This window comes from Aphis gossypii, chromosome X, assembly GCF_020184175.1.
Source record: "Aphis gossypii isolate Hap1 chromosome X, ASM2018417v2, whole genome shotgun sequence".
Taxonomy (NCBI): domain Eukaryota; kingdom Metazoa; phylum Arthropoda; class Insecta; order Hemiptera; family Aphididae; genus Aphis; species Aphis gossypii.
Window position 1 is genome coordinate 22,553,985 of NC_065533.1, and position 13,539 is coordinate 22,567,523.

The following is a 13,539-nucleotide window of genomic DNA, read 5'->3' on the forward strand; positions in this document are numbered from 1 at the left end:
ACACTATTACAATATTGTTTTCAATAAATATCGATACTAAGTAATTTGTTTGAAATCACTCAAATATTTACCATTCAACGACTTGCACTAACTACTGACTGGGTGACTAATGCAACTGGTATTTGAAGATAAAAAGTTAGTTTATTAAAGTAAAAAAATAAAAAGCAAAGAACCGTTAAAATAAACTATGTATCTATTATAGTTATTACTGTAATATTATTTACCAAAATTTACAGAAAAAAACACTTTTGACTATGCTTGTTATTTAAATCGTATTTATATCAAAAAAAAAAAAAAAAAAATCAGCAGTAATAATGTTATAATAGGTATTTTTTCAAACAATTATATTTATTTTGATAATATTACAAATCTATACCCTAATTTTAATCAAATATGAGGACCAGTTTTGATTTCAGTATTCTTAATAAATTATTTATTTAAATTATTTAAAGGTTCTAGCCACAATATAATTATCAGAATTTTCTAATTTCAGTAATCTGGTGTTTATAATAAATTATAGTTTCTCAAATACCCCAAAAATAAACGACAAATATTAAAAACAAAAAAAAAAAAATCATCAAAAACATCAAATGTGTAATAAATTATAAATGAGATATTTTTTTGTTGACATGCAGAAAAGGTCGTTTCGATATAACGGCTGATATAGAAAAAAATGAGAACTGTTAACAATGGTGTCACCAATATCACCATGGAAATATTATAACTTATGCGCACAAGAATATAATATATCTAGGTAAAAATAATGTATAGAGACTTATACATGGAAAAGTAAATAGGTACTCATAAAATAATTATGTGGAAATGTACAATTTACAATTGAAATACATTTTTTTTTATTGTTTTTGTACTACGATTGATTCCTCCTTTAGATAAAGTAGAATGGTTGTTTTGATTGTTGACTCGAAAATGTATAGTTATGTTTTGTTATAAAAATCTGTTTGTACATATTTCTACGAAATTATTGTGAATTTTGTGTGACAATAAACAATAACGTCATTTATTTCACACCCATTCACGAACATTTGTTCGTATTCTCGAGACACGTTAATTTAACGTATTTATTTTGTTGACGTAGTGTAAAGTTCGACAAAATAATATTTTATTTGCATAAAGCTTATTAAATTCTTCAGAATTAATAATTTAAAGTTCGATTTTTAAATCAAAACTAATGGACTTGGGGCTTATTTCATTTTATTCGTAAATTGTAAAAATAAACCTTAATTCATGTTATACTTTATTTAATCAATTTACATTTTGATGTGACAACCGGTAACTGCAACTCACATAGGTAGACTGAATTTTGTCAGTTTGCCTTGAGTTTAATAATTGGATTATATCATTAATAAATACGTTTTCTTTTGTTATTTGTATTTTGATATTTATACTAAAATTATTTTAGCTATAATTGTAATAAATATTGATGTTTTGGCGTTTATTATAAACCATATTATTTACGTTTACTATGAACTTAATTTTACATTTTCTCTATTAAAATATTTGAATTAATTAATATAGTTTAAAAATCTACAGTAAACTAAAAAAATAATATACATGTATTAAAATTCAGTAATAAGTAAATGGTGTATATTATTTTTTGTCTAACTTTCTACAAACAATTAAAAAAAAAAAAATTGGTTAAAAGATAAAAACTTTAAGATAAAAATTAGCAGGTTAATTCATATTTCTGGTAAAGCTAGTGTTCTGCGATACCGATGAACATAATGAAATATTTTATTTTCATTTTTTTTTTATCAAGATCTTTATAGTTGATTTTGAATTTGTAATAATCTTTTTGAAATTCCGACTGACTAAATTTAGTATTTAATTATTTTTGAACAAATAGTATCTTAAATGCAGATATTTTATTGATATTTATATTTAATATTTTAATTACTTGTGTAAATAGAAAACAGTATTTTTCTAAAGCTATAGTTCTATTTAGATCATAATGAATCATTACTATTGATACTGACTATATGTATTCAGTGATTAGAGCAGTCATACATTGTAAAAGTCTATGGTAAAAGGTAGTGGGAACAAAGAATTTCACTGCTAAATACTATATTTTTTTTTTGGTATTCCAATATTTTACTGATGATAGATGACGATAATATAAGTATTTACATGGGTGAATTTTCGTTTCTTGGACCAACCAATATTTATCCATTAATATTATATATTTTTATTAATTGATACAATTTTATTGAGCTTTAATATATATTAGTGTTAATCGTCTAACGATAAAGTCAACCTAATTTATATGCTAATGAGTTATGACACCGCGAGTATGTATCTTATAGCACTACCATTTCAGAATATACGTTAGTACAGTACAACTTCTCTATAACGGATCCTCTATTAGATGAAATCTTCCTTATAACAAAAAATGTCAATAGTCCCTGTTCAAATAATATAGTATAATTCTACATCCCTATAAAAGAAAACTCTTTATAACGGAAAAAAAATGATGGTCTCAAGCGATTCCGTTATAGAGAGGTTTTACTGTAAATAATTGTTATATCTACAGTGTGACTTTGTTTTTTAATTTATCCAAAATTGATCTTCATAAAATATCAGTTAATGAAAAAGTAAAAAGTAACGAAGCGCAGTTATAGAAACCATGTTTATAGTTGTTTAAGTAATTTGCTTGAAGTTTTCTTTTTAATTTTGATAAAATGTTTGAAATTTTATTAATAATAATATAGTTACTCGTCTTGGCATTTTAAAAATAGCAACAGTATTTTTATTTCTATTCAAAAATACGAACCTTGCAAAAACTGGTAACTGCAGATATCTAAAAACAAAACAAGAAATTGAGATTAGTTAAAGGCAACATTATAGAATTTTAGTCACTAGTACTATATCTAATCTATACTAACATAGTTTATACACTAGTATACATAATGTTGATACAATCGTTTATAAAATATCTTATAAAATGAACATGGTATGTCTAATATATTTCCGAGATGATTATCTTATAGTTGTCAATAAAAAATATTTTTGAAAAATACACTTTAAGTATGTTTTCAATTGCAGCTATCAAGTATTTAATTTGAATTAGTCATTAAGATATATAGGCAATATATAAGAATATATAAATTTTTATTTAATTTTTTTTTTATTCATTACTGTATTTGTTAGTAAAAGTTTTAATTTTCAGTTGAAATTTTTCTTTGTCCAATATAAAAATTATATCTCCAATATTTAAAAAAAAGACACTCTTAAATATTTTATGAGAATTATGTACTAATCTATTGCGCACTGCCTCTTATCGTTTGTATTAACAGCTACTAACAAAATTTGAAAGTATAGTTTTGACTGATAAATAAACTGCCATGTATTCACGTTCATAGTAATTAATTTTTAAAGAACATTTTTATGGATTAAAATCTCTTACCCCCTGTACTTTGCGTGTAACTGATATCTTGTGCCATTGATTATCATCGAATCGTATTCTGTTTGGCTTGATGAACATGTCCAATGAGCCTGTGCCAACTCTCATCGTCACTGTAATACCACCAGTGACGATACCTACGTTTAAGTAGTTACTTGAGCCATCTCCTGAAACATGAAAATAAACAGTTGTTAAAATCATTTTTGATACCGCTTAAATAATTGTGAATATAGAAACGTGAACGATGATTTTTAAAGCGAGATGTAAAAATAATGAATACTGCAGTAGCAGTATAGTTTATTAGTAATTAAATTTAGTATAATTTTTTTGGGTATATTACAGTTTTATTAAATATTAAAAATATTGTCGAATTATATTTTTATGATAATGTGAACCTATACATAACATTTATCTTTTTATGCACCATTTATACTCGTTTAAAAGTTATAAGCACATAAAGTTTGAAGAAAAAAAATCAACCATGGCTTTAAATAACCGATTTACTCGAAATCATTTTTTGAATAATAATTATTTAATTTAATTTAAAAAAAAAAAATGAAATGCCCGAGATTAAAAGATTAATTGCCAGTAATTAACACGAGATATTAAAAATGAGCTTCGATTACTAAGAAAAAAAAGTTTATAATTTCTAATACCAACAACATGTTTTTAATACGTATTTTATAGTCAAATAAAATAGGTTTAGTGAACCTAGTTTTCCTTTTGAAACTTATAATCGTATACATAAATTAGTTGATTTTACATTTTATATTTTAAAAATTAAATTTTAGTATTAAATTGTTTTAATTTTGATTCTGTTCATTAATAAATGGAGATTATTGAATAGAAAAAAAATTAAATCGCTATAACAAGATATTGCATTTTAGATGTTAAGTGCTAACGTTTAATAGTTATGATAACGATTTAATTGGTGGAATGGTGGAATTATATTCTCAGTAATTAACTAGATTGGCACCTATGTAATTTGAAAATGATTCCGAAACAAAGTTTGGTTAACTTGCTTGTTTTCTTACTATTTAAACATGCTGAAAGTTTATGGATTTTCTTATATTAAATGTAAATATAATTGAAATTTGTACTTAATTTTTAAACAGTCACAAACTATGCATGATTTATTCTAACACTTTAAAAAAAGTTGTGAAATAATTCAAATGCTTCGAAAAAAAAAATAATATGTTGAATTAATATGTTGCCCTTTTTTTGGCACTCCAATTGTAAAAAAAAAAAAAAAAATGATGCTGAGATAGTTATTGGGAGGGAGTAATATTGTAATAAATTTATGATATAAAAAATCGTGAAATAGTATCTTTGGAACATGATACATGGAAAACGCTTGTACTTTTATAATACATATTATAAGAATTAATATCGACAAAAACCAATTCTAATCATATATAAAAACAAGTATATTATTGTATCTATTTTTTTTTAGAAGTATAACATTGCCAAATAAAGGCACGTTGACTTAGTTACGTCATGTAAAAGTAGTAAGTATGTCCAACATTTATTTATAAAAAGTAAAAAGTACATAAAAGATATCTAAACACTGAACAGACTGCACTTCCTATAATTTGCATTGTTGCTTCAATAATTTGTATTTATGCCATAAAAAAGTATTTTATTGACGTGACGTTGAAAACCAAAAAGTAATATTCTACTCGTTATTGTGTTCCCGAAATGTTGTATGATTTTATTAATTCTATTATTTACAAAAATAAGTTTTGCTGATAATGGCTATTATAATTTATGACTAGTGTTTAAACTTACTCAAACATTTTTATTCACGACCTCAAATTAAGAAACTTCATTGATTGAAAAACGTAATGAAATAGAGGAGAACTGGTTAACACTACCAACGATATACGTATAATATACTCTTTAATGTCTTTATAATTATTATTTAACTATACTAATAATATTATTACGTTAGTATTTAACTATATATATGAAAAATATACGCATAAGTTTAGAGATAAATGATTAATGTTTAGTAACACAAATAATAAAAATTCATTAATATTTTTTGATATGCTAAATGTATTTATGATATCATGTTGACAACATTTTCCATAATTGATTTTATTATGATTGCTTTTAAAGTTTCTTATTAAATACTTTTTTCGTTTTATTAAACTATTAAATTATAATTAAAATTAATAAATGCCTAAATTGCGCAGAACCCATCCATTTATAAATTAAATGGTTTAATAATACTTACATAATATATTCGATGTTAATGAAATAGGAATATATTTTTAAATGTATTTATTATAACTGTAAATGTACTCTTACCCATATGATAAAGTAGTCCAGCAGGTTTTTTAGTTTTGAAATGTAATACGAATGAATCTCCTTCAGTGTTACCATCGAAAGCGTATTTCAAAAATTCTCCTCCAGTAAATGAAGCTTCTGCCATCACCTTATCTGTAAGTAATAAAATAAAGAAATTCTGATTAATATTTCAAAAAATTATAAGCAATTTGACAGTATATTATGCTACATAAAATTGATTCTTCTATATTTTTCAGTTTCAGTGATACTTAAAACCACTATCAGAACACGTCATGTATAAAAAATGGTCAAAACCACTTTAGAATTACTTCTACTATTAGGCTGGTGGGCTTTATATTTATCATGTTACTAGATTACTAGAATAAATAAAAATATTCCCAAACAACGAAATTGTATCTTTTGTTGAAAAGTTATACATAGGGCAATTTTTGTTATAAAAGCAACCTAAAACCCGAAAAAGACACCAACAGTTTAAAGTTAATGATTTTCCAAAAATCTGCCTTCTTTAGTTTTTAAATAGTTCAGATGAAACTAAAAATGTTTATTATTAACTATAGGATATAAATAAAGACAACAAAGTTTTTTAACTAGTGTCATATTCAAAGTCTGTTGTAAAATGTAATGTATACACTATACAATTTGTAAGTTTGAATATTTTTATTTTTGCATTTTGAAGTGTCATTCAATTTACTCATCTTAAAATTTCTGAATATTTTAAATTTTCGTTTGGTTTACAATTTATAAGGACTAATACAGTTTCAATAAAAAATGTCTAGTGTTTCTTTGAAAAAGATAATGTGGCCAAAGTATTTTTTTTCTATTAAATGGAAGTATACTTTTTAAATATTTTTTTTTGTTAAATAATTATTGATATTAAAAATATTTAAAAAGTATACTTCCATTTGATAGAAAAAAAATACTTTGGCCACATTATCTTTTTCAAAGAAACACTAGACATTTTTTATTGAAACTGTATTAGTCCTTATAAATTGTAACAATTTGTCAATATAGAAACGATTATTTATAATTTTATAATAATAACAATAATAATATCCAAATTATTTAGTTTATACATATCTTTAAACTCAATTTTTTATTAAGTTAATAGATAGGTATATATATATATAATATACTAACATTATTAACGTGTAAAGGGCTAACTAAGCAAAATTAATTTTAAATTAACTAATTATGTTTAATTTCTAGCTTCTAAAATGGTAGGTACACTAAAGTGTTTTTAGATTTTGAGCGAACGCTTTCTGATTTTTTTTGTATAATAGGGGGAAAAAAACAGAAATTTTAGAGTTATTATATTTTCAATAAAACTGGTTAAGGGAAATTTTTTTTTTTCTAGAAATGTAACTTAAAAATTATTTAATGAAAATTTTAATACAAAGCTCTTAATAAATCGTTAATTTTTAAATTAATGAATATCAAAAATCTATAGTCATCATTTTTTTTGTAACGATCCAAAATTAAAATGTTGACAAAATTCATGAAAATCAAGTCAATGAGCAAGTTATTTTGTGGTTAGAAATTCATAAAAATGTTTATTTTTAGTTCTTTAACCTATATACATAAAAAAAAAAAAAAATACCTAACCGGAAGTCACATTATTTTTTTTTTTTATGATTGTTTGAAGTTAAATTTTTACAACATTGAATATTCATTCGTATAATTGTTATTATTTCTACTCGAACAATTTATATTATTTATTATTTGTTTTCGTAGTTCAAAAATAATAATAATAATTGCTTAAACATTTTATTATATGATAAAATTGTCAATATATTTTAATTCTTTTGAGCTATCTATAGTCATATTTTATGACATAGTTTATGTCTTTATTCAACAATAGTTGATGAAAAATTACTTGCTGGGTCAACATTTTTAAAAACAAAACACAAGATCTCACAAATATTTTGCTGATATCTATAAAAAAAATATTAAAAATACATAGGCAAAGTATTTTTTATTTAAGTTAAATTTTGAGGAACTTTGTCAAAATTGCAAAATTTCCAAACTATCTTGTAGTTAAAATTTTTAAAAACTTTTTTTTATCTAATACTTGGAAATTCAATACAAGGTTTTTCATAATTAGTTTATATTGAAATGAATATAAATAATATGATATAAACAATCTAAAAATACACACAAGCAAATATTTAGTTACAATTTATTAAATATTATTTTCAGGAACTTGAAAGTTTTACAAATGTTTTATATCATTATGATTTTTTTTTTATTTATTTTAAGATATTATCTATTTATATTATAAATCTATTTTTTCTGTTTTACAATATTTAAAGAGAGATAAAATTAAATGTCGAATTTCATAATATGATTTAATATGATATAAATGTATATAATAATAATATTTAAATTCTATATTATTTAAGTAAACAAATCATAAAAATCTACCGTAATACTAAAAGTAAAACAAATAGCTTTATTATCAGTATTAAAAAAACATTTAAAAATAGTGTAAAGTATTGAAAAAAAGAAAAAATATATTAAAACAAAAATTAAAAGTGTAGAATTTTATCAATACTAAAAGTATCGATATAAAAATTAATAATTTACTAATATAAATCAACTAATTTATTGATTATAGATTTTCAAATCAGTGTATGTACTTTTTTATTTTATTAGATATTTATAGTAGTGTATCATTAAATGTATTTAACATATTATAACAATATAATTATGTTAGTAATAAATATATTTGTTATAACAGATAAAAACCTTGAGTTATTTGAATAAAGTTGAAAAAATAAAAAAATAAAAAGTAATAAAATTGAAAGTAACATTAAAGTAGTTATCTTGCATAAAACAGAATAAAAAAAATAAATAAGTTAAAAAGAGTGTTAAGTCTGATTACAATAATGGCATTTTGAGCTTGCTATCTGGTAAAATAGGATTGTGCTTCTAAAAGCAAAATAATAAAAAAAAAAAAACAAATAGTATTTTGTGCGTATACCTGTTTACATAAAGTTTGATTTTTCTAACGTTTTACTTTCATTGACCGTATCAATTAATCTATCTACGACAGTAAGATAAAAATTAAACTACATTGAATAATATTTGGTCAAATAATGTGTGTGTGTGTGGAGGTAGAAAGTATATATTTTACTCATTATCAAAGTTAGATATGATTCCATTTATTGCATTAAATTGGTTATATACTCCTCTATAAAGTGTAATTGAATAATTAATAAATAATATTAAATATATAGGTTAATAATAATAAAATGTATAATAGTATAGGTTTCTTTTATTATTATAAGTTTAGTAACGGACATAATATTCTAAAGGTTGAAAACATCCTGGCAGATTGAAGGACCGTAGTTTCCATAATATTTATTTTTGTAGATACCTACAGGAATATATAGTTTAATTTTACATACATTCTATTAGATACTAAATTCTTCTTTTTCAAATAAAAATACTTTAGTAACAAATTTTATTTTCACGGTATTTGAAATATTTTTATATTTTAAACTATAATCTAATATTTATTTCTTAGTACGTGACAGAGTATATAAATTTAAGAATGTATTTATGTATGGAACTGATATTATTTTATTTATAAGTTTGGGTAAGAGAAGTGAGATGGTTGTGTATAGAACACCCTGTGAAATGTCAAGGTCCATTACTTCGGGTTCCCAAACAATAAACAATAAAATATTGGTCTAATGACAAAAATGTATAGGTACATAAATGTGTCGTACATTTGATAAAATTAATGTTAAAAAAAAAATCAATCTAATAAAAAATTTAATCTTTTTGTGAAAATTCACGAAAGTCGAACAGAGCGTGTGCGAGAAAAAATGTTTAAATTATTTAATACTGAATAAATAATATTCATAGTGTTCACACAGAACAGGAAATTTTGAAGATATGCTAAGTAATCAATTAACGTTGTAAATTATATTATAAATATTTCAACATACAAGTTTATATTTTATTACGGTTATCGTTTTAATATCCTTTAACCGGCGCGATGAATAGGCAATTTAAGTACTTTAGTGGTTAGATATTGTGTAAAAAAGTATCCCGCGTGATTTTTGATATTAACGAATTTATCGTGAAAATATTTTATTACGAATATAATACTGTGTAGCAAACCACCTATGACACTTACATCTTCTATTGAATAGTGAACGGATTTCGAATATGAAAAATGACTTTTTTAGTTATGAATCCGCCATCCAGTAAACTAATTTATAAATTTGAACGTTCAATGAATGATTATAATAAAATTAGATGTTGACTTCTGAAAAGAGGTCTAAATGTTTAATTAAATTTATATTTAGTTGGTTTAATCCACTGACAAAGCAATATAAATAAATTGCTCTACGCATGCCATGATTATGTTTGCGCACGTGTGTATATGGGAAGGAAAGGGGATGATAAATACATGTCTCATCAATAATAAAATATTACCAAACCTGCTTTTAGTATAAATGACTAAGTGTTAAAATGTTGGAGCATTGAAGTATTTGCGTATATTGTACGCGATGACATTGCCACTAAGGCTGTCGAACTCTAGGGCACCCACTTAACTTGCATATAGCTCTATAGCTGTATCGTTCGATCCACCGTTCACTCTCAACATCAACCATTGTTAAAAATATGAGTGGTTCTTAGAAAATGGTCCTACAGTTAATTAATATGTACGAATCAGTCACAGCATACTAAACAGACTTCAATGCCTCCTCAATTGGCGTAAAAATTTTCAGAAAACGATAAAAACTTGCGCGATAATGCCGATAACTCATACATGCATATTTTACAAACGAGAATGATTTTTAACTTAACATATCATATCTAAAACAACATAATATAGCTATTAATAAACAAATACTATTAATTTTTATGATACAATGGCCTCGATCCAATAAATTCTCTAATACAAAACTATGAAAAATACTTAAGGTCCATTACAAATGATCAAACAACAAGTCATAAAACTTCAATTCCATTTGCCTTGTTCATTTTATCTCAACTAAACAACGCATTGTTTATATTAAAATAAAAGTTTTATATTATAATAATTCTTGTTCAGATTGAAAAAGTTACACTACAGACTTTAAAGTTTAAATACAGCTAACATTTCAATTAAAATCACATAACGGATTTGAATCAAATACATGACTATAATTAAAATTGATTATATTTAAGTTTAATTAATACATTTTAGTATTAGTTTAACTTAAAGTACTTTTTAGTCAACATCTGTTCATCCCAGTGTTCTTAATAAAATAGTTATTTGAAAAAAAAAAATTGAAAAAAAACAGTTTACTATATTAATTGCTAGGGACTAAGTTTTGTAAAAACTTAATAACATTTATGATTTACCCACACAACACACGCATACACACATATACACACTATATATATATATATAAATGTTGTATATTGTTTTATATAGTTCCGCTAAGCTGTCAAACGTACAAATAATTCAAATTTTTGCAATAGAAATGCGTACAGATCATTTACAAAGTCTCTTGATACGTTATGAAAAAACTTCATGATGACTCACAAGTAAATTAATTGTAATATCAAATGCTGTCATATTCTTACTAAAATTATAACGCAATTCTATTGAAACAAAAACCTTTAACCTTTCAATTCGAGGAAAACACACAAGGAAATCCTTAAACGAATTAAGTGTCAGCTGATGTAATGATTTCCTTAGTATGTATACAAAACTGATTGGCGTTAATGTGGTTTTACTTCACATAGTTTATCTTGAAGATAACTATTTACTGATATTTTTGTTTACTTAAACATTTTAGATGAAAATATCGTGCAAAATACTATGATAAATGTATATAGATTATTTCATTTCATATCATGTAATAAGTTTTATTACAGTTTTATTTTATATGAGTAAAATAAATTTCAAATGTATCATTAAAATATTTAAAAATGTTAAAAATAAAATATAATAAAAAATAATAAATTTTTGTTATACTTCATTAAGGTTATGATATAATTTATTATCATTTAATACGTCATCTTGTTTCTATTTATTTAATGTTATTTATTAAAGTATAACTAAGTTTTTGTATTATTTATTATGATGCTCATATTATATAAAGTAAGTAATTAAATCGTATATACATATGGAAAACTTACATAAATAAGAAATAAAATAAAGTTAAACTGCTTTTTTAACACCACAAAAACCTAATTAAATAACAAATAGATACCTAACTCCTATTTAAATAATTTATCTTTGAACACGTTTGAAAAGTTATTTTTGAACTTACATTAAACCTATTTGACAACTTCAATTTAGACTTAATATATTATATAACGCCTTTTATTATTATTTCTGAAACGCTTTCGTATTTTAATTTTGAAACTTCATTAAATTAAATTTTTATTGTTTAGATAAATTTATGTAATTTTAACACTAATAGGTAGAATAATAAAAAATATAATTGTATATAATATACATTTATGCATTATGCATTATGTATTTTTCTTATTTTATTTCTTAAGCTTATGAAATTGTATAATATTAATTTATATCTGATTTTCTGAATAGTGTTAACATTACAGTACATAATAAACATAAGTAGGTATATTGTATTATAATAAATTTGAATTTACAAATCATTTTTGAATTACAAATTTTCCGTTCATGTACAATTAAAATTTAAACTGAATATAATTTAATTGAACGTAAAATTACCATGCTCCGTTATAAACATACATGACAGTGTGGGTATATAATATACAGTATAGGTCACTTTTAACAAACTAAATAAATGGTAAATTTGAAAATATTTTCATAACGAGTTGCTCTATAGTTTTCACCACTGAAAAATATAGCGTTATATTTTGTGTTTTTTCGTTCATCATTGTAACAAAATAAATATGAACGAGTATAAGCCGATAACACGTCATGTCATAATATTATTATGGTAAGTATTATAAACAAATGCAATAATAGTAAAGAATCATTTGATTTTTTCATTGTATTTTTGCATAATATGCACCTTACAATATATCTACCACACGTGCATAAAAAAACTAAACGAACAAGACAAAATAAAAACCTAGAAGACTTGTTAGCACGTATAAATATAATATGTATACACAAGAAATTAATTATGTCATTGAATGACATTCAATTATACCGGGCACGGTAAAAATACGAAACATGTATAATAGAAAAGACTCTGACAATAGGTTGTAAAGTAATCAATGCAAACGCCGTTTGAAAAATTAACGATTTGACCTTTTACAGTAGACACTATAGAAATTTTAGACGTATAGCGCAGAGTGTTTTTATCCATTGTAATGGTCATATTTTGGCATTTAAAACGTGCATAGGTTAAAACGATAACCTTGATCCTTCATGAACATTTCCAGAACTCTGTGATTGCATACTATAATGTTATAGAGGTACACTTATAAGTCTTCAACAAATAATTTACTTCATGCAATATAAATAACCAAAGACGTATGCAATCTCTACAGACTTTAAAATTTTTTAGTTTGTTGTTAGACATTAATTAGAACTATAACTTTGGAATTATTTGTACATTTAATTTGCTTAAGTCTACAATTAATAAAAATCGTAGTATGATGTTAAATACGATTACTATTTATAGTAGATATAATCATGAATAATATTAAAAGTGTTACTTTAATATTATCTAATGGGTAATACCATAATGACCAGAATAGGGATACAATTTTTATAACAGATACTTACCAATAACTAAAATACTAATTTAATGAAACGTATCTATACATAACAAAAAAAACCACCTATATTGTTAAACAAT

General features: G+C 23.4%; 1 protein-coding gene across 1 annotated transcript in view; it reads right to left on the reverse strand.

The window, feature by feature from the left end:
* LOC114120666 (neurexin-1) overlaps positions 1-13,539 on the reverse strand; it is a 225,921-nt gene that overhangs the window by 35,203 nt on the left and 177,179 nt on the right. Inside the window, exons 5-7 of the mRNA XM_027982637.2 lie at positions 5,732-5,863; positions 3,422-3,585; positions 2,789-2,815 (exon numbers count right to left, since the gene is read on the reverse strand). Of these exons, the coding sequence (XP_027838438.2) occupies positions 2,789-2,815; positions 3,422-3,585; positions 5,732-5,863 (323 nt within the window). The remainder of the gene's footprint in view (positions 1-2,788; positions 2,816-3,421; positions 3,586-5,731; positions 5,864-13,539) is intronic.